At 46.1% G+C, this 27,703-nt stretch overlaps 1 protein-coding gene and 1 pseudogene across 1 annotated transcript; both read right to left on the minus strand.

The window, feature by feature from the left end:
• Positions 1 to 1,834: 1,834 nt before the first annotated feature.
• On the minus strand, positions 1,835 to 18,413 carry LOC139229033 (procathepsin L-like; the record flags this gene model as incomplete). The annotated part of the gene is made up of 4 exons (XM_070860694.1): positions 1,835 to 2,252; positions 5,897 to 6,012; positions 10,192 to 10,257; positions 18,177 to 18,413. Coding segments are annotated over 4 exons (519 nt in total), but the record flags the coding sequence as incomplete, so codon positions are not given.
• Positions 4,269 to 4,430, minus strand: LOC139229439 (U2 spliceosomal RNA; annotated as a pseudogene).
• Positions 18,414 to 27,703: the final 9,290 nt, after the last annotated feature.

A 27,703-nucleotide genomic window follows, 5' to 3' on the forward strand; every position in this document is an offset into this window, starting at 1 on the left:
GTGAGGTAAGTGAGTCACTTCATTCCCTGACGTCAGAGGATCTCCTCGCAATACCACGGGCCTACCACCACCATTCACACGACGATCCCGGGAAGCTGCAGTAACTTGGGTGGTCGGGAGGGAACTAGGCCAGGAACCTGGGCCCTGCAAATAGGCCAGGAACCTGGGCCCTGCAACTCCTCCTGAAATTGGATGTGGCGGGCGGGGAAGGGACAGCTATCCGTGATTACAGCAAGCTTTCAGATAACCAGGCAGAAGATGTCCATCCTGCACCTGAGCCCCTGCAAGACATTCTGGAGGGAGAGGAAGAGGAGGAAGAGCAGGAGAAGGAGGAGCCGACCACTGCATCATTGCTTCTCTCACCCGCAGGCACCAGCTCAGACATTGGCACTACGCATTCCTTAGAGGATGGACTAGTAGAGGGATCTGCACTGGGTGACGCACCGGGGCCTAGTGGGCTGCAGCAAGGCCAAGAAGAAAGGAAGCCTCTGGAGCCATCACCCGGAGGGCAAGTTCGCGCATGAGTTCTGCTCTATAGGACTCAGATGAGGACCTCGGACCTCGATGGGGAGGCATTCACACAAAGGGTGATGGCCATGCACTCTGACATAGGTGTAATGGCAAGGGTGGCCGAGAGCTTCTCGGCAGTGGTATGGAGCATGGAGGAGTCAGCCTCCAGCATTGCATAGAGTTCTGTGCACATCATGGAGCCCATCATTGTCAGTCTGCAGACAATGGTGGTCTCCCAAAGAGACTGTGTGGATCCAGACCTCATGATGTATGCCATGGGCGATGTGGTAGTTTCCATTGCATTTATTAATTCTCTCAGCTTTTCTCACAGACTGACTGTCGCTTTGCTAACAAGGCTTGTTGGAATCTGCATTTTTTATATTGGGTCAAGCAGGCCTCTTTCTTCCAATCCAGCTGGGTCTACCCAAGGCACATTACACTAGTTTAAAAGCATGATTATTGGAGAATTAGCATACATTGACTAATAGTTACATAATACAAACTTAAACCTACAACTAATAATACTTATTTCATTTTGTCCATGTTAACTAGAGGGAATCTGAAATGGAGATTTCTCAGGATTCTTACACTATGGGCTAGACTTTCCGGAGCGCCCCTCAACACCCGATTGCTCGTTCAGAAAAACTGATAACGTTTGGTAAGTAACGCTGGCGAAAAGTTACACTTTGATGTTAAAACTAATTCAAACTAATCGCCCGGCGAGAAAATGGACCTTGCACCTTTATTCTCGGCGATTTTTTCGGCGGTTAAGGAGAAACTAAGGAAAACGGGCGTTTTTTTTAAAATTTAGTCCTAGGCTGCGATTGGGCCGAGAGAGGGGGGGGAAACATTTAAAAAAAAATGTCACTAAAAAAAAACAGAAAAATCATTCCCAAGACACCTAATCGCCGTTTTAAAATTAAAAAAAAGAATCTTTAACTTACCTTGCTTTGCAAAGTACTCACCTACCGCCCGTTTAAGCAGCTTTTACAGAGTGATTCCCTTGGCGATCTGGACGGGCTTCCGTTGAGGTCAAACTTACGCCCTGGCGATTTTCTCAGCGTTGCACATCGGCGGTTTGGTCCCGGCAGGCGTTTTCAGACTTGGGCGTTACCACTAAAAAAATAATGGGGAAACTTTTGCCGGGCGCAAAAAGAGCTGTATCGCCAAGAAAATCACCGAGAAACCGCTGAAAATGATCGGAAAGTTTAGCCCTATAGAATTGTGTACATTATTTGTCATTGCAAATTAAACTAGACAATTCAGGGAGAAAATAAGACAAAATAATTCATTAAGTTCCTTTGCAATAAAAAGACTCTCGAAGTGATTGCTGGCAGCGTTTATTGCATTGCTCGACACTACTAGTACATGCAGCCCATTGTCTCTACACAAGTTGGTCAATGTAGTCTCTCAGAACATTAGTACATTGCTGTGACTACATTTATCAAATACACAATGGGATTAGATTTTATACTAAACTATAGAAGTGTGTGGAAGCTGTTATTGATCCACTGAACACACACTTTTTTCAATTGCAGCAGACAGTTAAAGCAATAGTGTAGGATGAGTAAGCGTCAGCAGAAGCGTTTCCACCATTCTTTCAGATGGAGTTCTACGGAGCTCTGGTTGAACACATGAGCCCTTACACTACTGGAAAGATTGCATAGCTGGCAATTCCACATTGATTATTCCTGTCCTTAGCCATTTTGATGTAACCTTGGTCACCCCATCCTGTTCCCCAACTGGAAAATAAGAAAAAAGAATGACATTAACATCACAGTTGTGTTCAAGTGACAGGCTTGGAGAACTGGGGCTTTTTACTATGAAAAAGCAAAGATTCTGAGGAGATATGATGGAGATCTTTAAAATAATGGAGGGAAAGGATTCTATCCAAGTGCATAAGTTATTAGAGCTAGATAGCCGGGCAGAATTAGATCACATCAGTATGAGCTGTGAAAACTTAAAGTTAGGTTAGGTGCCAGGAAGTAATTATTTTCTTTGTGACCTCTGACATAAGTTGCCAGTCCATGCGGTGAGTGTGGATTCAGTACAAGCCTTCAAAAGGGAGTTAGGCGAGATCCTGCGAGTTGAAGACATCTCAAGCTATAGAAGGTAGGTGGGTCAGTGAGGACGGGCGATATCAGTCACCATGGTGCCCTGGAGCTTGCCTGATTACTTTATGGGGAGAAGAATTTCCCAGAGTTTTTACCTGCATTGTCCTAAGATTGCCACTCACAGGAGATTGTGTGACTGCGGAGGGAGAGTTGATGGTGCATGTAGCTTGCACCTTGTCAGGATGGTGCAGGTTTGATGGACCAGATGGTCTTATTTTGTCCTTATTTGTATGCATGTATTTTGCCCTCCAAAGATAGTATATCCTAACGATTTGCTTCCAAATATTGTCACCCCATTCAACCCTCATACCATCTACCTCACCCAACCATTCTACTACCCCATCAAATCCTGATACTATCCATCTTACCCAACCATTCTACCACCCTAGCCAACTCTGACACCATTCACCTCATCCAACCATTCTACCAGCTTATACAATTCTGATACCATACACCTCACTCAATCATTCTAAAACATCATCCAACGCTGATAATATCCACCGCACCCAACCATTCTACCAACCCATCCAACCCTGATAGAATCCACCTCTCCCAACGCTGCCACCACCCTATCCAACCATGATATCATCCCACTCAACTCTGTCATCAAACCTTCACATCTAAACAAACACATTTTCCAGTATTGGTTACATAAATACATAGGCCACGATTTTGCTGACCTCGGTGGGACTGTGTCGGGCGATGTCGGTGGTGAGTCCCGACCCTGCTGCTGTCTCCATCCCGGCCTCTGCATTGGATTTCCCCTGATTGGGCGTGTTAAGCCCACCCAGCGCGTTTGCCGGCCAATTAGAGGAAGCTGGTCTGGTGTTGCCATTTATGACGCGTCATCAGTTGGTTCCTTTAACGGGTCCATGGCCAATTTTCTTTTGACATTTGTACTGTCAGTATTCTACAGCATTGAGGTGCTGCAGAGACTGACAATGACTGCACAAAGGCACAGGGCTGAACCAAGGCACTCCCATGACTTCCTTCATATGCTCCTAGAGGGAGACACAGCACACAGGAAGGTCCTCTTCCCTTCCCATGGGCGGAAGAGACCTCCTTAGGAGATCAACACAGCCTAGTTGCACATTGCAGAGGAGGGCACAAGAAGGGATGTGGTCAGGAGGACCTGGGTGCAGTGTCGCAAATATTTCAATGATCTCAGTCGATAACGAAACATTAGTACAAAGCCACACGCAACCTCACCCTCTTTGTCTCTCATCACATCCTCATCACTCTGCCTTCCCTACCCTACTCCTGCACATCCTTACTCACAGCAACTTACCTTGCACCTCCACCCATCCCGCTCTATCTACATTATCACATCCTCATCTCACTAGCCATCCCTTACATTCACCCTCATCCTAGTGCAATCATAGCAACTAACAACACACAAGGGTAGGCACTTCATTGTTTTATGCAATGTTCATGTAAAGTTTCTGTTAATGTGGTGTCAAACATTGAAACCTTTATTTTCAACACTTTGCATTCTTGGACAGATTTGTGTGCACCTTTGGAAGTGTCTTAGTGAGTTTTTTTTTTATTTTATTTTTTTTAAATCCAATTTCGTTCCAGATCAACTCTAACGCCAAAGATCACTTTGCGCCAATGTGTTTGATCTTAGGCCTAAAGGCCGAGAGGCGAATTTGCACCGTTCCTGGAAATATTGCAATACCAGGTCGGTGCATGGAGTGGACGGGCCATGCCCCTGATCCAGCTCCCTGTCCAAAAATCAATTCAATATCATGTCCCCATAGGGAATATTAAACTGATAAGAACAGATACTGATGACTGGTGAGACATACGAAACCCCCTGCAATGGTGGTGAGTGTGAAAGGAGCGGCTTGGTCATTGTAGGGACGCTTTATGATGTTGGCGTGGGGTTGTGCCAACCTGGTGCATCATGTGGCATCCAGGGGAATAGCATCAAGTGAAGTAAATCTGGCCATGGTGAGACCATCACTGGCCTCCTGGACAGCAATGTGGTCGAGTGCTGATGCCCTCTGTCCTGTGCAGCATCAGGTGATTGCGGAGAAGGTTGGTGGTGTTGTTGTTGGTGCTGCTGGTGTGCCCGATGCTGCTGGTGTTGGGGCTGATTGTGCTGGGATTCTGAGGACCAAGGTGTGAGAGCATAAAGGGCACCCATGCTGATGGAAGAGATGGCAGGTGAAGTAGAGATGACAGAAGCGACCTGTCAATGGATAGAGAGGTAATGAGGGAAAACTGATTGGACACTTGTGTAAAGACCTGCAGCATGAGAAATCTGTTGTGGAAATGCAGTGAGGAAGAGTTTGTGGCTGAGGGAAGATATCTCTCAGGTGGGAGCTTTTACTGTACATTTGAAGCTGTCAACAGGTGATTGAATGGCCACTGAACTCGCGCCTCAGCTTGACTGTTGTGGTTCACGACCAGCCTGGACCCCGGGGTGAACTGTCAAAAGCAGAAGGTGAGCTCAAATTTATTCATAAGTGGCTGTAAACAAGCCAGTAATGACCTGAATTGGGTCCCCCGCTGTGAACCCGCTGCTGTGTCCCAGGTATGCTCAGCACTCACAGACCCGATATTGGGGAAAGGTGTGTGGCAATGTGTTCACAGCAGGGTCCCACCCACTGGGGGAAAAAACACTTTCCCGCCACCAATCGCGCCCGCTGACCTCCCGGAAAATCGAGCCTATAGACTACAGCACAGAAACGGGCCATTCGGCTCAAGTGATCTGTGCCAGTGTTTATGCTCTGCATGAGTCTTCTCCCACCCCTCTTCATCTAACCCTATTAACATATCCTCCTATTCCTTTCTCTCTCATGTGCTTATTGAGCTTCCTATAAATACATCTGTGCTATTTGGCTCAACTACTCCTTGCGTTAGCTTGTTCCACATTCTTACCACTCTTTAGGTAAGACATTTATCCTGAATTCCCTATTGGATTTATGAGTGACTATCTTATATTTATGACTCATAGTTTTGGACACATTTTCTCTATGTCTACCCTATCAAACCCTTTCATTATCTTAAAGATCTTTATCAGATCACTCCTCAGCTTTCTATTTTCTAGAGAAAGGAGCCCCAGCCTGTTCGGCCTTTCCTGATAAGTGTATCAGTATACCAGTCGGGTATCATGCTTGTGAATCTCCAGTGCCTCTGAGCAGTAATCAGCAGAGGGAACTTTGGCTGATGTTTCCCTCCCTACCCCAGGAATACTGAGACCAAATGCTGTGCTCTGCCACTGCCCCAGTTATCATCAGTTGTATGGCATTTTGTAAAGTACGTACCTGTTTTTAACAATCCAATACTGTTTTCCACTTTCAGTTCCATATCCAACCACCAGCACTGCATGGTTTACCGTCTTACTGCATGTGGGATCATAGTACACTCCTGTAAGCATACACTTATCCTCAACGCGATATAACTGTAAAATGTATCATTAACTTCTCCATTTCTCCTTCCCACAGATATTTGCTCTTTGTCATCATTAGCTCTTTAGTTATCTTACAGTCTATCATCCTGTTTACAAAACCTGACTTCCTGCTGTCACATTTCTGTCACTTCTGTCGACATTTTCTATTATAAATCCAATTTCCACATTTTTAATGAAAAATAATGATGTAAACTTATCACGTAATTAAAACCTGCAACCAGGACTTTAGGGGAATCGAGGGATATGGGGATAAGGCATGGAAGTGGTGTTGAGATTGTAGATCAGCCATGATCTTATTGAATGGCAGAGCAGGCTCGAGGGGCCGTATGGCCTACTCCTGCTCCTAATTCTTATTTTCTTATTGTTATGTTTTCGGTACGACCTCACAAACACACAGGCTGTAAGATGGCTGATAACTTCAGGAACCTTTCAGGTGCCTTAATCACTTTTTATTGTTGTAAACAGCAATGGCTGCAATGCCACAGTAGCCCACTGGGTGGAGCTATATATATATTACACTTATTTTCTTATGTGGTGTTGCAGCTCCTCAGATTTGCATCTCCCAGCCCCTGAGTCTGTACTGCAGAGAAACTCCTGCTCTCCAACCAACTCTAATTCCCAAATTGCTGCAAACTTTGCTAATTAACTGCAAATTATAACATGAAAACAAAGCATTATACAAAATTAAGGACAGCATATACAACTTTAACCCCACTTCAACTGAATCCACCATGTGCATCAACTGGTATAGACTGGATTGCCCTTGGCCACCACTTGCCGCTCCTTTTGTGGCCCCGACCTGCGAGAGACCATCAGCAGCGAGTCGGGTCCATGGAGTGAGCGGCAAGCGGCAAGCGGCAGCTATGGGCAGCATGGAGGCATACCACTGCAAGCTACAGTGCGAGCTGGTGCAGGAGGGCAACAGCAGCGAAGAGGGATGTCATCAAAGTCCAGGTCGGTGATTGGAGCGTGGGCAGGTACAGCAGGAGCGGCGAGGTCGGGGAGAAGGAGTGGTGAGAGATTTTAGAGGGACGTGATTGGGGCCCAGGAGAGGCGTGAGTTCGGGGCCCAGAAGAGGCATAGGCACAGGGGCAGCACGGGCCCAGCCCACACTGCGATATGTGTGCGCACTAGGTCTGTGCAGCAGAGCTGGCCTCCAGTCGTCTTGGTTAATCCTTGCTACTGGACCAAGACCTAGCTCTGTCAAGCCCATGTGGTGGCTGGTGTGCAACGGCCACCACACGTTAAAAAAAATCCACACACAGGCATCTTCCACCCTTCAGGATGTAGTTCCGGACCTGGAATATTAGGTTATTCATTGAAACACCTGTGAACTCATCCTTTTTTGGCGTGGAAGTAAGTCATCCTCGTTTCGAGGGACTGCCTATGATGATGATGATGTAATTCTAGGTTTCACACTTCCTGTTGTCATGATTTCTGGTCATGTTTTTGTGTCAATGTTTACCATTGCCCACATGTTTTCTCATTCAGTTTTGTTGTCACCCATCACAATGTAATTGCGGGTTTTGGTCACTAGGTGGTGCTGTGGACCAATTGTCTCAATCTCAGCTCCGTCGCATTTAACATATATAAAAAACTTCTATTCATCAACTGACCATAGGCAGCCCCAGGGTCAATTTATTGAAAATCTGTTAAAAGTCTTGCACATTGTATGCAGTTCCTGTAAATTCATGTGATAGTAAACAAACATTTATATTTTTTAATTATGTTTTGCATTCTTTGCTCAATATTGGTTTCTGCCAGCTACATCACACTCTGGAATGCAAAAGGGCCACTCAGTATATTGTTCAATAAAAATTTCTTAACACTTTCCTGCTTTGGTCAGCCTGACGTGTTGGGCAAGTACAGACATACAGGCTGAGAGAAGCCTTTGAACTTTCCTGTAATGGCAGATATATTTTTGTAAACAGTCTGTGTGATTGGTAATCTGTGAATAGTTGTTTATCTAATTAATTAGTAGAGATATCGTTTCCTAATGCCCCTTGTTCAGTACATCTTCAAAAGGATGTCGAATGTGAGACTGACAGTACCTCAAAAGTCAGTTCTGGTGTTAGAAGGCACCAGGGAGACTGAGCTTGATCCCAAGCATAATTCAATCAAGCAGAGTCAGCATGGTTTTATGAAAGGGAAATCATGATTGACAAATTTTCTGGAATTCTTTGAGGATGCAACGATTAGGGTGGATAAGGGGAAACCAGTGGATGTGTATTTGGATTTCCAGAAGGCATTCAATGAGGTGCACATAAGAGGTTACTGCACAGGATAAGAGTTCACAGGATTGGCAGTAATATATTAGCATGGATAACGGATTGACTAACTAACAGAAAACAGAGAGGGGGGATAAATAGGTAATTTTCTGGTTGGCAAACAGTAACTAATGGGATGCCGCAGGGATCGGTGCTGGGGTCTCAACTATTTACAATCTATATTAATGATTTGGATGAAGGGACCGAGTGTAATGTAGCCAAGTTTGCTGATGATACAAAGATGGGTGGGAAAGCAATTTGTGAGGAGGACTCAAGATATGTGCAAAGAGATATAGACGGGATAAGTGAGTGGGCGAACATTTGGCAGATGGAGTATAATGTGGGAAAGTGTGAGGTTATCCATTTTGGCAGGAAAAATAAAAAAACAAATTATTCTTTAAATTGAGAGAAACTACAAAATGCTGCAGTACAGAGAAACCTGGGGGTCCTTGTGCATGTAACACAAAAAGTTAGTATGCAGGTACAGCAAGTGATCAGGAAGGCAAATGGAATGTTGGCCTTTATTGCAAGGGGGATGGAGTATAAAAGCAGGGAAGTCCTGCTACAACTGTACAGGGTATTGGTGAGGCCACACCTGGAGTACTGCGTATAGTTTTGGTCTTCGTATTTAAGGAAGGATATACTTGCATTGGAAGCAGTTCAGAAAAGGTTTACTAGGTTGATTCCAGAGATGAGGGGGTTGACTTATGAAGAACGGATGAGCAGGTTGGGACAATACTCCTTGGAGCTTAGAAGAATGAGAGGTGATCTTACTGAAACATATAAGATACTGAGGGGGCTCGATAAGGTAGATGCAGAGAGGATGTTTCCACTCGTGTGGGAATCTAGAACTAGGGGGCATAATTTAAGAATAAGGGGTCGCCCATTTAAAACTGAGATGAGGAGGAATTTCTTCTCTCAGAGAGTCGTAAATCTGTGAAATTCTCTGCCCCAGAGAGCAGTGGAAGCTGGATCTTTGAATATATTTAAGGTGGAGATAGACAGATTTCTGAGTGATGAGGGAGTGAAGGGTTATGGGGAGCGAGCAGGGAAAGGGAGCTGAGCCCAAAATCAGAGCAGCCATGATCTTATTAAATGGTGGAACAGGCTTGAGGGCCTAACGCCCACTCCTGCTCCTATTTCCTATGTCCTTATGTTATTATGTTATCGCTTACCTTCTTCAAAAGCTGGAATACAGAAGATGGTAGGAATATTTTCCAGGGTGCAGGTAGATTACAGGTCCTGGGCATAGCACCATTGGTGGAGATCGAGGTGTGGGAGGAATGGCAATAGGGCAGGGTAAGACAATGGTGACAGGAGGGTCTTGAACTATGGTAGTAGTGAGGTGGCAGTGGTTTGTTTAGGAGTAGAGTGGAGTTTCTGTGCGGTGGCAGTACTGGGAAGATGGCGCAGGGTTGTCATGTTGCCATCAGGGTGCTGGGCCTGGAGTGTGATCACACTGGGCAGTCAAGGTATGAGGGTATCGAGAGCGTGTCATTCAGTATAGGAGTACCCGGGAGGGGGATGGCATGGTGTGGAAGTGCTGACACCTATGGGGAGGTTGTGGCATATGGGAACACTGGGAGAAGGCTGTGTTTGACAGCACTGGAAAGCACATTCCAGGGGTTGGTAAACTTGAAGGGAATGTAGGGCTACGGTAGTTTCTTGTATAAATATTGAAACAAATCGACCGAGGAAGTGTGTGCATATGTATGATTTTAATATATTATATAGAATAGTTTGACAGGCCTGTTGATGCATATTATCCATAGTTTCTGTTTCTTATCTGTTTTATAATACTGGAAGCTCTGTTGACCGGCATCAACAGCAACAGCTATGGGTCCAGTGTTTTTCACTGCATTTGCTAAAGATCTTTCATGGCCTGTAACGGAACGACATCTACTGACAGTGGCAGCATGTCATTACTCTGAAATTTGCAGGATTCGTCCTAAGTGATAAAGAAAATGTGAGAGGTTAAAGTTCATTAATACCGTGTAATGCTTTTCAAAGTACCAGCAATATCGTTACAGGATCTTTAACAGCCCCTTGGACATTAAACAGGGTGCAGTGCTTCGGAAATTGGAGACTCAACCATTGTTGCCATGTCAAGATGAAAAGGGAACAACTATGAATGTGGCAAATATTGAAGAATCCTCTTGTCTATTGGCGGGAAGATTTTGGCCAGCGTGCTCCTCAGTCATCTGGTCACCATTGTTGCAATTAGTGTAGCTCCAGAAACACAGGCCCCAAGTTTCCACATGATTTGCTCCTGATTTTTAGGAGCAACTGGTATAGAACGGAGTATCTTAGAAATCGGAATTCTCATCATTTAGTTTGCTCCAGTTCTAGTCAGTTAGAACAGTTTCACTTTGGAACAGAATTTTTTTTTCAAAAGGGGGCGTGTCCGGCCACTTACACCTGATTTCAAAGTTTCGTGAGTGAAAACTTACTCCAAACTAACTTAGAATGGAGTAAGTGAAGATTTTTGTACGCTCGAAAAAACCTTGTCTACACTTTAGAAAATCAGGCATAGGTTACAAATTAGGCGTAGGGAACGAGGTGGGGGGGGGAGCGGGGGGAAGGGAAGTCATTAAATTCTACAATCAATCCTTAGTTATATTTATACAAATATCATACAAATAAATCCAACCTGAATAAAAATTTATAAGCAAAGAAAAGATTAAATAAACCATGTTCCTACCTGTGTGAAATAGCATCAGCCTTCGAGCTGCTGTGCTTCAGGCAGGCTTTTCATGTTGGAGACAGGCAGGGGTGTGGCGTCAGTGTCCCGACGGCAGCGGCAGCAAGCTTCGAGCTGAGCTGCAGTGCTTGAGACAGGCCTTCATTCTCTTCGTGGCTGGCCGCGAAGAAGCAGCACCGGACGGACTTGAGGCCATTCGGCCATGAGATAGCAGCGGCGTCAGTGGCTGGCCGGCAGCTGAAGAATCAACACAGGACACACGCAGCTCTTTATGGTGCTTGAGGCCATTCGGCCGCGCTTTAGGGGCGGCGTCAGTGGCTCGACGGCAGCCGAAGATGCAGCAGCAGCCTTCGAACTGTGAGGGGGACTGAGGCCATTTGGACAGGGAGAGGCAGCCACATCGACAGTTTTATATTTAAATTTGCATTGTCAACACCACGTATTATGCAATGGTTTGCCATCTTTGTTCTTGGTGGACGTTGATCCATTGCAAAGTTGAATTGGCACTCTTATTTCTCCAAACGCACAGTCCTTAATTTGCATTCACCAATGCAGCAAGTTTAGCAGTGAAAAGCTGAACTCACTGATTTCAGCAGGTGATTTATTCAGCAGTGCTGCTAAAAGCACTCCCTCACACACAGAAATATCAAAAAAAATTAAATTACAAGCCTTTACGGGGGTTCAAGAAACAAATCTTCACTTTTTCTGCAGTATTTTTAAAAATGGCTGAGTGCCAATGTTTGTGTGAGACTGCGTGTGCGCGCACGCTCTAACGCGCACGCGCAGGGTTACCGGCACCACGAAGGCTAATTTAAATTGTACCCGCCCCCTGCTACTTAGAAAATCGGCGCGAGTGTTAGGCTCCGTCCCCTGCTGCGAAGAGCGCGCCGCGCCAAGCAGACATCGAGCTCCGAATATCGGACTTTTTTTTAGGCACAGTTTTCGGCGCGAGAAACAGGCGCCCAGAACGGAGGTGCGCCGTTTTCTCCGCGGGACGAAACTTGGGGCCACAGAATTGGTGAGAGGGGAGCGACCTGTCAAAAGCCCAGCGGGAGATCGAGAGCCAGCGGCAGTTGGTGAGAGGGGAGCGACCTGTCAAAAGCCCAGCGGGAGATCGAGAGCCAGCGGCAGTTGGTGAGAGGGGAGCGACCTGTCAAAAGCCCAGCGGGAGATCGAGAGCCAGCGGCAGTTGGTGAGAGGCGGGAGCGGCCTATAAAAGGCCCAGCGGGAGATCGAGAGCCAGCGGCAGTTGGTGAGAGGGGAGCGACCTGTCAAAGGCCCAGCGGGAGATCGAGAGCTAGCGTACTGGTGCAGCTACAGCGGGAGAGAAAGCAAAATAGAAGTAGAAAGTAATCAAAAAGTGACGTCACAGCCAATGGGGTAAGTGATTGGCTGGTGATTGGTGAGTAGCTTTTCTTTTATTTTTTATATCAGTAAGTGAACTATAACATTGTTATTACCAATTTAAGGGTATCTAAGGTTAAGACATGGCAGGAGAGCTCGGTCATGTGATATGCTCCTCCTGTACCATGTGGGAACTCGGGGACACTTCCGGTGTCCCTGACGACTACGTGTGTGGGAAGTGTATCCGCCTCGAGCTCTTGACGGTCCGCGTTGCGGAATTGGAGCTGAAGGTGGATTCACTCTGGAGCATCCACGATGCTGAGAATGACGTGAGTATCACGTGTAGTGAGTTGGTCTTACCGCAGGAGAAGGGTCCACAGCCAGATAGGGAATGGAAGACCAACAGGAAGAGCAGTGCAAGAAAGATAGTGCAGGAGTCCCCTGTGGTCATCCCCCTGCAAAACAGATACACTGCTTTGAGTACTGTTGGGGAGGATGACTCATCAGGGGAGGGCAGCAGCAGCCAAGTTCATGGCACCGTAGGTGGCTCTGCTGCAAAGGAGGGCAGGAAAAAGAGTGGGAGCGCGATAGTGATAGGGGATTCGATGGTGAGGGGAATAGATAGGCGTTTCTGCGGACGCAACCGAGAATCCAGGATGGTATGTTGCCTCCCTGGTGCAAGGGTCAAGGATGTCTCGGAGCGGGTGCAGGACATTCTGAAATGGGAGGGAGAACAGCCAGTTGTCGTGGTGCACATTGGTACCAACGACATAGGTAAAAAAAGGGATGAGGTCCTACGAAAAGAATTTAAGGAGCTAGGAGCTAAATTAAAAAGTAGGACCTCAAAAGTAGTAATCTCGGGATTGCTACCAGTGCCACGTGCTAGTCAGAGTAGGAATCGCAGGATAGCGCAGATGAATACATGGCTTGAGCAGTGGTGCAGCAGGGAGGGATTCAAATTCTTGGGGCATTGGAACCGGTTCTGGGGGAGGTGGGACCAGTACAAACCGGACGGTCTGCACCTGGGCAGGTCCGGAACCAATGTCCTAGGGGGAGTGTTTGCTAGTGCTGTTGGGGAGGAGTTAAACTAATATTGCAGGGGGATGGGAACCTATACAGGGAGACAGAGGGAGACAAAAAGGAGGCAAAAGCAAAAGACAGAAAGGAGATGAGGAAAAGTGGAGGGCAGAGAAACCCAAGGCAAAGAACAAAAAGGGCCACTGTACAGCAAAATTCTAAAAGGACAAAGGGTGTTAAAAAAACAAACCTGAAGGCTTTGTGTCTTAATGCAAGGAGTATCCGCAATAAGGTGGATGAATTAATTGTGCAAATAGATGTTAACAAATATGATGTGATTGGGATTACGGAGACGTGGCTCCAGGATGATCAGGGCTGGGAACTCAACATCCAGGGGTATTCAACATTCAGGAAGGATAGAATAAAAGGAAAAGGAGGTGGGGTAGCATTGCTGGTTAAAGAGGAGATTAATGCAATAGTTAGGAAAGACATTAGCTTGGATGATGTGGAATCTATATGGGTAGAGCTGCAGAACACTAAAGGGCAAAAATCGTTAGTGGGAGTTGTGTACAGACCTCCAAACAGTAGTAGTGATGTTGGGGAGGGCATCAAACAGGAAATTAGGAGTGCATGCAATAAAGGTGCAGCAGTTATAATGGGTGACTTTAATATGCACATAGATTGGGCTAGCCAAACTGGAAGCAATACGGTGGAGGAGGATTTCCTGGAATGCATAAGGGATGGTTTTCTAGACCAATATGTCGAGGAACCAACTAGGGGGGAGGCCATCTTAGACTGGGTGTTGTGTAATGAGAGAGGATTAATTAGCAATCTCATTGTGCGAGGCCCCTTGGGGAAGAGTGACCATAATATGGTGGAATTCTGCATTAGGATGGAGAATGAAACAGTTAATTCAGAGACCATGGTCCAGAACTTAAAGAAGGGTAACTTTGAAGGTATGAGGCATGAATTGGCTAAGATAGATTGGCTAATGATACTTAAGGGGTTGACTGTGGATGGGCAATGGCAGACATTTAGAGAACGCATGGATGAATTACAACAATTGTACATTCCTGTCTGGCGTAAAAATAAAAAAGGGAAGGTGGCTCAACCGTGGCTATCTAGGGAAATCAGGGATAGTATTAAAGCCAAGGAAGTGGCATACAAATTGGCCAGAAATAGCAGCGAACCTGGGGACTGGGAGAAATTTAGAACTCAGCAGAGGAGGACAAAGGGTTTGATTAGGGTAGGGAAAATGGAGTACGAGAAGAAGCTTGCAGGGAACATTAAGGCGGATTGCAAAAGTTTCTATAGGTATGTAAAGAGAAAGAGGTTAGTAAAGACAAACGTAGGTCCCCTGCAGTCAGAATCAGGGGAAGTCATAACGGGGAACAAAGAAATGGCAGACCAATTGAACAAGTACTTTGGTTCAGTATTCACTAAGGAGGACACAAACAACCTTCCGGATATAAAAGGGGTCAGATGGTCTATTAAGGAGGAGGAACTGAGCGAAATCTTTATTAGTCGGGAAATTGTGTTGGGGAAATTGATGGGATTGAAGGCCGATAAATCCCCAGGGCCTGATGGACTGCATCCCAGAGTACTTAAGGAGGTGGCCTTGGAAATAGCGGATGCATTGACAGTCATTTTCCAACATTCCATTGACTCTGGATCAGTTCCTATCGAGTGGAGGGTAGCCAATGTAACCCCACTTTTTAAAAAAGGAGGGAGAGAGAAAGCAGGGAATTATAGACCGGTCAGCCTGACCTCAGTAGTGGGTAAAATGATGGAATCAATTATTAAGGATGTCATAGCAGCGCATTTGGAAAATGGTGATATGATAGGTCCAAGTCAGCATGGATTTGTAAAAGGGAGATCATGCTTGACAAATCTTCTGGAATTTTTTGAGGATGTTTCCAATAAAGTGGACAAATGAGTACCAGTTGATGTGGTATATTTGGACTTTCAGAAGGCTTTCGACAAGGTCCCACACAGGAGATTAATGTGCAAAGTTAAAGCACATGGGATTGGGGGTAGTGTGCTGACGTGGATTGAGAACTGGTTGTCAGACAGGAAGCAAAGAGTAGGAGTAAATGGGTACTTTTCGGAATGGCAGGCAGTGACTAGTGGGGTACCGCAGGGTTCTGTGCTGGGGCCCCAGCTGTTTACATTATACATTAATGATTTAGACGAAGGGATTAAATGTAGTATCTCCAAATTTGCGGATGACACTAAGTTGGGTGGCAGTGTGAGCTGCGAGGAGGATGCTATGAGGCTACAGAGTGACTTGGATAGGTTAGGTGAGTGGGCAAATGCGTGGCAGATGAAGTATAATGTGGATAAATGTGAGGTTATCCACTTTGGTGGTAAAAACAGAGAGACAGACTATTATCTGAATGGTGACAGATTAGGAAAAGGGAAGGTGCAACGAGACCTGGGTGTCATGGTACATCAGTCATTGAAGGTTGGCATGCAGGTACAGCAGGCGGTTAAGAAAGCAAATGGCATGTTGGCCTTCATAGCGAGGGGATTTGAGTACAGGGGCAGGGAGGTGTTGCTACAGTTGTACAGGGCCTTGGTGAGGCCACACCTGGAGTATTGTGTACAGTTTTGGTCTCCTAACTTGAGGAAGGACATACTTGCTGTTGAGGGAGTGCAGCGAAGATTCACCAGACTGATTCCCGGGATGGTGGGACTGACCTATCAAGAAAGACTGAATCAACTGGGCTTGTATTCACTGGAGTTCAGAAGAGTGAGAGGGGACCTCATAGAAACGTTTAAAATTCTGACGGGTTTGGACAGGTTGGATGCAGGAAGAATGTTCCCAATGTTGGGGAAGTCCAGAACCAGGGGTCACAGTCTAAGGATAAGGGGTAAGCCATTTAGGACCGAGATAAGGAGAAACTTCTTCACCCAGAGAGTGGTGAACCTGTGGAATTCTCTACCACAGGAAGTAGTTGAGGCCAATTCACTAAATATATTCAAAAGGGAGTTAGATGAAGTCCTTACTACTCGGGGGATCAAGGGGTATGGCGTGAAAGCAGGAAGTGGGTACTGAAGTTTCATGTTCAGCCATGAACTCGTTGAATGGCGGTGCAGGCTAGAAGGGCTGAATGGCCTGCTCCTGCACCTATTTTCTATGTTTCTATGTTTCTATGTTTCTATTCAGAGCAAAGAGACGCACAATCAACAGATTATTGATGTGTGTAATATGTAAAGAGTCTGGGAGAGCACAATGCGAGGTAACACTGATCTCAAAGTCTGTCTTGTAGTTGTGGTCTCAGGTTACTCTATGGTTGTGAAACCGGCCCTCACATCAAAGAGCTTCAGCGTTTCACAGCACCTCAGACCCATTCCGCATAGAAAGACAGGGCCTCGTTACCCAGTGTGAGGGGCTGAAACAGAGAAAATCAAACAGAATTGAGACAGTACCAATAAAATTACAACTCTGCTGGATGAAAACAGACACAAAATATATCTTCTACAAGGAGCTCAAACATGTCTCTCCCAGGAGATCACATGGCTCCGGTTGGGGTGGAGTGTAGAATGTTTCAGTATAAGAGGTGTCACAGTTGTGTGAGGTGGATTGGTTGGGCTGGGTGCTCTTTGCCTTTCCGTCATTGTTCATAGGTTTATATGTAACCTTTAGGGCTACTGACCAAGGACCGTGCGGCTCTTTGTCGGCCGGCGCGGACACAATGGGCCAAAATGGCCTCCTTCTGTGCTGTAAATTTCTAGGTTTCTCTGTTTCTATCTTTTCATGAGTGTATAGAGTAGATGGAGGAAAGATTTTAAGGATACACTGAAGAACAGGCTGAAGCTGTGTGGCATTGATAGAAACAGCTGGGAGATGCTTGCAGCAGACTGACCAGGACGGCATTCAATACTACAACAGAGGGACAATTGTGACACAAAGTGTTGTCCGCAGTAAGAACAGCGGCTGCTGTAAAAACATCATCAGCACTGAAGGCAATTTACACAAATATTCACCTAAGAATGGTTTTACAACAAGTTGGTTCTTAATTACAAAACAATATTCAAAACTTTGAACTCATCAAGTTGTGGCTTAAATTGCATTCCTGAAGGTAAATGCCTCTCATCAAATGGCTACATTTACACATAGGCTGCTCTTTCAAATAGTTTACACCACAAATTTGAGCCCCCCACCAAATATTAATAACTTGCGTATAGGCCTCACACCAAACTTTAACTGCTTATTTTGTGCTTAAAAACACAGCTTATATTTGAGTAACTGACCAGCCAGATGGACTGTAAGGGAGAGCCAGATGGATCAAAATAATCTTTCCTAGTCCTGTTTTTCCAGTCCTGTACATCAGTGTGTTGCCATGGTAACTGTTGTACTGAGTGATGCTGTAAGTTCCACAGATCAAGCACAGAGCATGGCAGATGATGTGTTGACTCAGCTGACACTGGCACACCGACACTCTGGGTCACGGAATGGCGAGCAGTCAGGTAATAGATACAAACTTAAATACCCTGAACTTCTCATCCAAATTGTATGACAACAGGAGGTGTTGAGAGGGGATTTGACAGATCATTACAAAATAAGGGGGGAAGTGAGAGGAAGCCTAGACCCTTCCTGAAAGGCCTCATTCTCGCATCCTACGGAGCGCTGGTTGTACGGTGACATTGGCAGAAGCCAGGGAGCAGATTCCCAGGGAAGAATTCGTCCAATGTAGCGTCATCCTACATTCTATTTGGACTGAGCTCTGCTGTCTAATGCCATGAATGCTGTAAATATATTGTGGCTGGTGAATTTGAAAACACGTTTAAAAGAGATTTACCCTTCCAGTGTACGGATAAGTTGCTTCAGAGTTGATGCCTTTATTTTTTATCACATATCTATAGGCATTCGCCATCCATCCACCTCGACATCCATAGTTTCCATTCCCTCGGTTACAATCGACCAGATTCTGTTCGCTCAGAGGAACCAGTTGTCCTTTAGTCTTATACCACTGTCCTTCAAGGGCACCATTCGCACTGAAAGCCCAGCACGAGCCACATTGTCCCTGGTAATTACAGAAATACAATCACTGATGAATTGGGCTAGAAATTCAGCTCCGTAATGCCTGATTTTTTTCAGCGCTACGGGTGCCATTTTGTGACAAAAATTACGTCTGCGCCGTGCGTGCACACTTGTGGTGTGGGGCCGCTGGGCATCATTTTGGTTAGAGTGGTCGGGCGGCGGTTAGGTGCGCGCAGGAAGTATGTCGATTGGGCAAATTGTGACGTCACTCAGCGTGCAATGCTGATTTGACGCCAGCGCTGCCATTTTCGGCGTCATCGCTGGAGCTAACGTCCTGTGTTAACCTCGCACAGCTGGACAGGCGCTCAGCAGCAGCAAGGACCCTCCCCACCAGCGATAGTGAAAGGAATCAGCAACCACTCTCAGTCAGTTGCTGATTAATTTCTACTGGCGCTGTTTAAGTCTGTATAAGTCTTTGGTGCGTTCAGAGTTGTTTAACGTTGATGAGGTGAGAGGAAGTGATGCAGCACGTGGAGAAAGCCTTTGTTCTGACTTTGAGAGTTCTGGTCAGACCACTTGATCCCTGTCAAGGGTGATGTAGTTACCATTCCCTTTGGTCTGCAGCATGACAGGGAGATGGAGCAGAGGCAGCATCGAAGAGGACAACCAGCTCGCAGAGGGAGGAGGAGGAGAGTGAGAAGAGCTGTCAGCGGGAGGCCTTACCCACCTGGGATCTTCCGAGTGAAAATCTTTTACCTCAGCCTGAACCAGGGGCAGTGTGTGAGGCAAATGCGCTTTATGAAGAAGGTGCTCACAGAACTCTGCCACCTGCTGCAGCAGGACCTAGAGCCTCACACCAGGGCAAGGACAGTGCTGATTGCAGCTCCCCATTAAGAGGTGCAGACTGCCTTTACAAATGCAGGCTAGCTTAAAATGGTGCTAGCCTCACCTGAACTTGCCCCGCCCCCCACTCAGCAGTGGGTTCAGCTGGGGCTGGACCCCGCAATCAGGCGAATCAGCAGACAGCACGGCTCGGGCTGATCACGCCCGCTCCCCGAGCCCGTTTTCAGAGGCTAACAAATGTATAGGCCAAAGTTTTCTCGATTGACACTATCGTTAGTTCATCTTCTATAGTGAGGTTGATAGGAAACATATGGCTCAATGAGTGTCTGTGTACCAGGGTTGGGAGGGCAGTGCTTGTGCTCTTGCTTATTAGAGCGGAGACATGGTTCACTGCAGAATAGTTTTAAACAGACAGATTTGGGCTGGAGCCAGGGGCACAGGAAGTTAACACTCGTAAGTCAGCGCAATGTCAGGCACTCCACGTCCTGTCGGGGTCGGCACGGGGGCGCTACCCGGGTGAAACACGGACGCAACGCGGCCTCTCCGCATAGTGCTGATGTGCTGTAAGGGTTTTCAGGGCTTACACTAGGCCACCGGGTGATGCGGGGTGCAGTGGCCGCCGCCCGGCACCGAAACGGAATGCCGGGTTGCACGATTGCGGCACGGACCCCGTGAAAATTGACACCGAGGCTGGACCGGTGAGTCGGAGGGCAGCGTAAAATGGCACCGCGCACCAACCCTTTAAATCTCACGACCCGCGAGGCTGACGCTGACATTGCCTGTGCCAGCCTCACGGGGCGCTGCCCAAGTTCTGCCGCGGAGCGAAAAGGGGTCGGGGCGCACGCCGAGGACGTAATCGACGGAGGTGCAGCAGCCCGGGGTGCTGCCAGCGGGGCACGGTACGACGGGTTTCGCTCCCCCGCTTTCCACGCAATTTCGCAGCAGACAGTTGCGGCCCCACGCAACCCCCCACCACCACATGAAAACAGGCACTCTGTTAGCACCCCCCGGAGGCACTAACGTGAGGCGCACAGCAGGGGAATTTCTAGCCCTATGGGTTGATAATCTCACTGCAGGCTATAAGAGTCATGTGTGAAATTGGATAGTCTCAACCCATTTCTTATTAAGCGTGAGACCAAGGTGCATAACTTTAACTTTTCTTCAGAACTTCAAAATTAAAAATCACTAGGAGGATTCCTTCTGATTTTTACTTGGTTCTTTACTCGAGTAACATAGCCTTTTTTGCGGCAGTCGACAATTGGACCCATTTCAACATCATTACTTTCATCATCTTCATCAACTGCTTCTTCAGTCGAGTTATCAGCTTCGGCTTGGAGGAATCCATTCATGAGTTTATTGAACTCTTCAGTGGTCTAGAAATTTAAGTACACGGATGTTTATTAATGAAAAATGTGCAGGAGGCGGGTAGATAGCCTCCCAGGATTACATTTTCATCCATTCTCTGAGTCTAGCGACAAAGGGAGGTGAGATTATCAAGCAATGCTCACATTCCATACTCATGTCTAATCTTTGACTAAAATAAGGAACTGCAGGAAAACATGATTCAATCTATTTCTTCCAGTATAAAGTGGGGGTAACAAAGCCTGAAGGCGCTATAGCATCTCTCTGGTCTATGGTACAGTGATCAAAATGGCGGCAGTTATTGTACCCTATTTTCTGTGAAAACATTCGATAATCTTCTATGGTAATTATAATCTTACAGAGGACTTTCACCAGTGAGGAGCCAGGGTAAAAGCTTCTATTCCCCCAGGAGGCCATTTGGCCCATCGTGTCCATGAGGAGAAAGGCTAAAAGCTGCCATTCCCCATGGTGGCTGAGTTTATTGGCGTATAACTGAGCCATACTGATCAGGAGGGTCTCAGGTTCCATCACCGGCCTGTGCATAATGAACTGATCTCAACTGGGGCTGCAGTTGGGTCTACAATTGGCCTTCGTGTCCTTGGATTTAGAGGAGAAAGTCAGGCAGGATTTCCATTTCTGATCACAAGTCAGTGCACTGGAGAACAGCTGTTGCACAAGAATCGGGTTGGGTTTTGATGCTGCCCTGGTCAAATACTCTGCCCACACTAACTGTTGAAGCTCACACATCAGGACTGAGAAAACAGAGGCTGCTAATGGACCTGTCTCCCATGAGTCATTGCCCTTGTTTCACACCAATTTTCCAGCGGTTAAATCAATATTTATGATAAAATATAATAACAATGAGTCTAAATTCCCATTGATCCCAATGTTGGGTTTTGGTCCATGACTGCAGGGAGGTTGGGGCCAAGGAGAGATTGATGCAGCTGGTGTGTTGAGCACTACCAACACTATCCGATCATTTCTATGGTGCCAGTTAGCTTGGTGCAGGTGGGATCATCCCTATCTTTTTACTCACACTGGCAATAACAAAAAGTACAGCAGATATATGGGCAGTGCCCCAGCCCATGGTCCTCGCTGTTTAACAAGAACAACAAGGATGTAATGAGATGTACAATAGCGAGGAGAATCTATTTTGACATAAACAGACATTGATAAGGGAGGTAGGAGTCTTTGTTAAAATTAGGTGCTGTGACATCACTGACCATATCACACCTCATTCAGTAATAGCACCTCAATAACTGTCATCTAATAGCCTCCCATGTTACACATCTTGTACACACCAGATCTCCAAACTGGTTCATTCCCACAGTAAATGTGTGCTTCCCCATTGAGTGCTCCAGGTTGTGCTGTTCAATGAATCTCAAGTTGTCCTCCCAGATCAGTCTCTTATAGGTCTCCTCTTCCTGAAAAAAGACATTTAGCCAGTCAAGCTCTAGCATCTTTCATCAGTGTAATTATACAATAGTTTTAAAATCCCTGTGCAAAAGCTGAAATAATATTTAGCATTCAGGTTTCTATCCATATCAGATAGGGTGCACTCATTACCCTCCCATTCACACACAAACCTAAACCAGATTGAGCCCTTACTCTTGAGAGATCAACACTAAAAGTACACGTGGAATAAACAACTGAGCAAGATCAACATCTTTATTCCTGTACATAATATTTTGGAGGAGCAACATAGAAATTGGATAATAGGGGAAAGATTCAGGTCATGTGTTTCACGGATTATATTTTGTCACCTGCACTCCATTAGCAGGGGATATATGTTCTGATTACCGTGTGTGGTACCAATGTCAATGTATTTTAAATTAATGGGCCTGAAGCTTCCCAAGGGTTATTTATGGTTTCTGCGGTAATTCAGCAGGAGACCAGTTGAATCCTCAGTGATCTGAGTTACACCAGGTCTTTGCTGTTTCCCTGCCAGTTCTGTCAGTCAGTTCTGGAGTTACAGAGTCTGGGAGAATGGCCAGGGAATTTCAGGGCCAATATGTTTTCAATTTCACTTCCCAGCCATTCCATCCAATGGGGAACTCACCTCTCCTGCCTTAACTCCAAATGGGAATTCTCAATCATTTAGCAAATGCATGGAATCTCTTCCCCCTTCTAGGTGAGCTGAATGTTTGGAGTAGGGTCTGCACTAGAACAAATTCCCTTTTTTTCCCTTTTACCTCCATGTACTGCTTCTCATGCTGTGATTTCCAGTTCTTCCAATCTTCATCCAGTGTTGAATCAAATGTGTGGCCTGAGGCTGCAGCCAGAATAGACAGCAGCACACAGCCCAGCAACAGAGAAAACTTCATGATGGACAATCTAATGGAGCAAAACCAATGGCATTAGACATGGAGTGGACAATATTCATAGATTACTTTGCAAATAGTTGATTTATAAAGTTACTCTGCATGGAGAGCAATATATGCAGATAGATTCTCTTCAATCATCTATCAATTGCTTTCACATTTTTGGATCTTAGCTTCACTGAACAGAAAAATACTTCACGGCCGTAGTCTGTTGCGTTCAAGTCCCACGCATTATTCAAAAATCTTCAAATAAAATAAATTGATATCAATAAAAGTGTGGTCTGTGGGTGCAATTGATGGGGGAATTACCCGATTAACTCCATTCTGGCCGGGAACAGTTGTGACACTATATGCATCCATAAAAGTGACCATGAAGCTTGTTGGATTATTATAAAAATCCACTGGTTCTCTTTCTTCCCTAAACCCCTTTACTTTGCTGAATGACCATCCTTACCTGGTCTAGACTAGATATGACTCCAGTCCCACACCAATGTGCTTCGCTATTAACTGCCCTCTGAAGTGGCCTGGCAAGCTATTCCGCTATATCAGGTAATCTGGGGATGTGCAATAAATGCCAGCCTTGCCAGAAATGCTCTGATGCCGAGAATGAATTTTAAAATCCCCACACCAGTCAAGAGCAAAGACAAGAATTGTGTTCTCTGAATATTGGGTTAACATCCAAAGGGATACTTGCAATCGCTGGAAACACAGTCCTCCCTTCCCCACCCTGCACCCACCCATCCCTAATATTACCCCAGTGAGCAGCAAAACAGAACACCAGCCACTGCATACTAGATCGTGATATTTCACCATGAATATATTACAATTAGACTGTACTGATTATTATCAGATATATATATATATATATGCACTGACATACTGACATGTAGCATTATGGTCAGTTTCTCCTGGACCTTCCCCACCTTGGAACATCGGAACATTTAGCTGCTTGAACCTGTTCCGCCATTCAATGAGATCATGGCTGATCTGCGACCTAACTCCACAAACCCATCTTTGTCTCATATCCTTTAATACCTTTGGTTAACAAAACTCTATCAACCCCAGAGTTAAAATTAACAACGGATTTAGCATCGATTGCCATTTGCGGAAGAGAGTTCCAAACTTCTACCACCTTTTGTGTGTAGAAGTGTTTCCTAATTTCACTCCTGAAAGGTCTGGCTCTTTGTGCCACCTAGTCCTAGAATCCCCAACCAGCGGGAATATTTTCTCCCAATCTACCCTATCCATTCTCCTTAATATCTTGAAAACTTTGATCAAATCACCCCTTAACCATCTAAGTTTCAGAAAATACGTTAGTTTGTGTGATCTCTCCTCGTAATTTAACCTCTGGAGTCCGGGTATCAGTCTGGTAAACCTATGCTGCACTCCCTCCAAGGCCAATATATCCTACGTAAGGTGTGGTGCCCAGAGCTGCTCACAGTGCTCCAGGTGTGGTCTAACCAGGGCTTTGTGTAGCTGCAGCATAACTTCTACCCCCTTGTATTCTAATCCTCTCGATATAACGAATAGCATTCCATTAGTCTTCGATTACTTTCTGCACCTGTTCATGACATTTTTCTTCCTGTTCAAGCTAGGCTCCTGCTAAGCTCCAAGTGCACTACTCTACACACAGCTCCCCCTCTCTCCCTTCGCCCTTACAGTCTGAAGTCAATGGGTAGAAAGTAATGATTGCCATGTTATTGCATGGATGCCGAATGCACTGATATCAAATCCTTTTATCTGCTGCTTTGTAATAAATGGCTTAATGTGTTTTCTAATATAGTGGAGTCAGAAATTTGCTGTGAGCTTATTAAATGTTTGTACAATAACATCAGCAATGGCTGTTTCTACCCTTAGGACTCATCACCATCTCCTCCTCCAGCTCATTTTTTAGTGTCCCAAAACTGTGGGACTCCTTACCTCCCTCAGGCCTTCCTTCCCCCGACAATCTGCAGGATAGTCTAACCAACACAAAACAGAAACAGAGAGTAGGGGTTATAGGTAGTTACTCAGATTAGCAAATGGTGCAAAGTGGTGTTCCACAAGGATCGGTGCTGGGACCACTGTTGTTCACTATTTACATAAATGGTTTTGATTCAGGAATCAGATATACAATTTCAAAATTTGTGGTTAACACCAAATTGGGGGGTATAGTTAATACAGAGGAGGCTGGTGAATTCCAATATAGATAAGTGTGAGGTAATACATTCTGGTGGGAAGAATAAGGAGCCAAATACTCCTTAGAAAATAAGTGTCTGAATGCAGGCAGTAGAGGAACCGAGGGATCTGGGGGTACCGATACACTGATCACTAAAAGTAATGATGCAATTTAATAAGGCCTTGTAAAAAGCAAACAAAGCACTAGGGTTCATTTATAGAGGGATAGAATTGAAAAGCAGAGGTTATTTTAAAACTTGGTTATATCACACGGAGTATTGTGAACAGTTCTGATCACCATATTATAAAAAAGATAGAGGAACTGGAGAAGGTGCAAAAATGATTTACTAGAATGAGACGAGAACTGAGAGGTTAAAACTGTCAGGACTGGGGTTCTTTTCTCTAGAAAAGAGAAAACTGAGAGGGTGAACTGATAAATATCTTTGTTTATAAAGGAGTTTGATAGGGTAAACGTAGAGAAGATGGCCCCAAGTTTCGTCCCTCGGCGAAAACGCCGCACCTCCGAGCTGGGCGCCTGTTTTTCGCGCCAAAAACTGCGCCTAAAAAAAAGTCCGATATTCTCGAGCTCCTTGGAGCTTGATGTCTGCTTGGCGCGGCGCGCTCTTCGCAGCAGGGTGCGGAGCCTAACACTCGCGCCGATTTTCTAAGTAGCAGGGGGCGGGTACAATTTAAATTAGCCTTCGTGGTGCCGGCAACCCTGCGCGTGCGCGTTGGAGCGAGCGCACAGTCTCACACAAACATTGGCACTCGGCCATTTTTAAAAATACTGCAGAAAAAGTGAAGATTTGTTTCTTGAACCCCTGCAAAGGCTTGTAATTTAATTTTTTTTGATATTTCTGTGTGTGAGGGAGTGCTTTTAGCAGAACTGCTGAATAAATCACCTGCTGAAATCAGTGAGTTCAGCTTTTCACTGCTAAACTTGCAGAACCGGTGCTGCATTGGTGCATGCAAATTAAGGACTGTGTGTTTGGAGAAATAAGAGTGCCAATTCAACTTTGCAATGGATCAACGTCCACCAAGAACAAAGAATTTCTTGCATGAGGAAGTGGAGATATTAGTCAACGTAATTGAGCAGAGATGGCAGGAGCTAGATACCAGCAACAGAGGTCGCATAAAAGTGCCACCAAAAGAAATGAAGAAACGCTGGAACCAAGTTGCAGAAGATTACTGTGCAGTGGTGCATACCAGCAGATCTGGAAGTCAGTGCAAAAAGAAATGGCACGACCTTGGTCAAGTAGTTAGTGTAAGTAATATTTCCCATTTTTAATTTAATCGTAATTGCAACCTGGCCACCTTGCAGACTGACACATTCTGTAAAAAGTAATATTTTACTCTTTGCAGAAGAAATTGGCCCACAACAAAAGGGAGGCAACTCAGACAGGAGGAGGCGTGCCCAATCTGCATCCACTGACACCCTTGGAACAAAGGGTAGCTGCAATGATGAGTCGTACATGGAGAAAAGCAATCGGTACAGCACAAGCTGGGCCCGCACGCGAGGAAGAGGGTAAGTCCTGAAAATGCATCATGGCCCTTTAAATCAACCTGCTGCCTGGCCTGCTATGTGTGAGAGTACTCATGCCACCCACCCGGCCCCCTCCCTTGCTGTTAAGCATTTGACTGTTCTGATGTATTTTGCAGAACATGATGATGATGATGATGATGACGATGCTGCTGCTGCCAACCCTGAGGATCCTGAGGGTACAGAACAAGAACCAGTACAACCAGCTGCGGACGATCCAGACTGGATGATGGCAGCGATGACTGAAATGTCTGCAGGGGAGAGCTTCCAATTTAATGTTTATGAGCCCCCATCAAGGGGCATCAGAGTTTCAACCCCTAGCATAGGTCTTGGTTCCACCTTCCATGGTTTTGCTTCCGATGTTGCGGGTGCCAGTGGTGCTGCTGGTATAATGCAGCATTCTACAGTCAGTGCACTACCGTCCGAGCCTGCGCCTCCCTCTCGCATAGGTTCTGGTTCCACCTACTATGGTTTTGATTCCGATGCTTCGGGTCCCAGTGTTGCTGCTGATATCATGGAGCAGTTTTCACCCATTCGTCCAACATCCCAGCCCATGGCTCGCACTCGAGTGCTGTTGTCTGGAACACCGAGCGTCCTACCGTTCCAGCCCGAGCCTCTCCCTCTAGTTCTGCCGTCTGCAACACAGAGCATCCCACCATTCCAGCCCGAGCCTCTCCCTCTAGTTCTGCCGTCTGCAACACAGAGCATCCCACCATTCCAGCCCGAGCCACCCTGTGTAGTAGTGCCGCTTGCAACACCGAGCATCCCACCATCCGTGCCCACGCCTCCCAGTGTAGTGGTGCCACAAGGCAGACCCAGACAGAGGAGAAGGAGATTGGAGACACGCTCTCCTGAGATGCAGCGTGCAACAGATGCGACTCAGGTTGTGGCATCGGGTATGGAGACCAATGAGCTTACCCGATCACTCATCGGTGGCGTCAATGCAGTAGGTGAAGAGTTGACGGTCCTGACGGGAGAAATAGCAGTAATGACACGGGAACTTAGGGAGGGAATGTCCAAGGGAGTGCAATCGACGGCACAGGCCGTCAGGGAGGGCATGCAAATGACGGCACAGGCCATCAGGGAGGGCATGCAAGTGTCGGCACAGGCCATCAGGGAGGG

This window comes from Pristiophorus japonicus, chromosome 18 (assembly GCF_044704955.1).
Source record: "Pristiophorus japonicus isolate sPriJap1 chromosome 18, sPriJap1.hap1, whole genome shotgun sequence".
Lineage (NCBI taxonomy): Eukaryota > Metazoa > Chordata > Chondrichthyes > Pristiophoridae > Pristiophorus > Pristiophorus japonicus.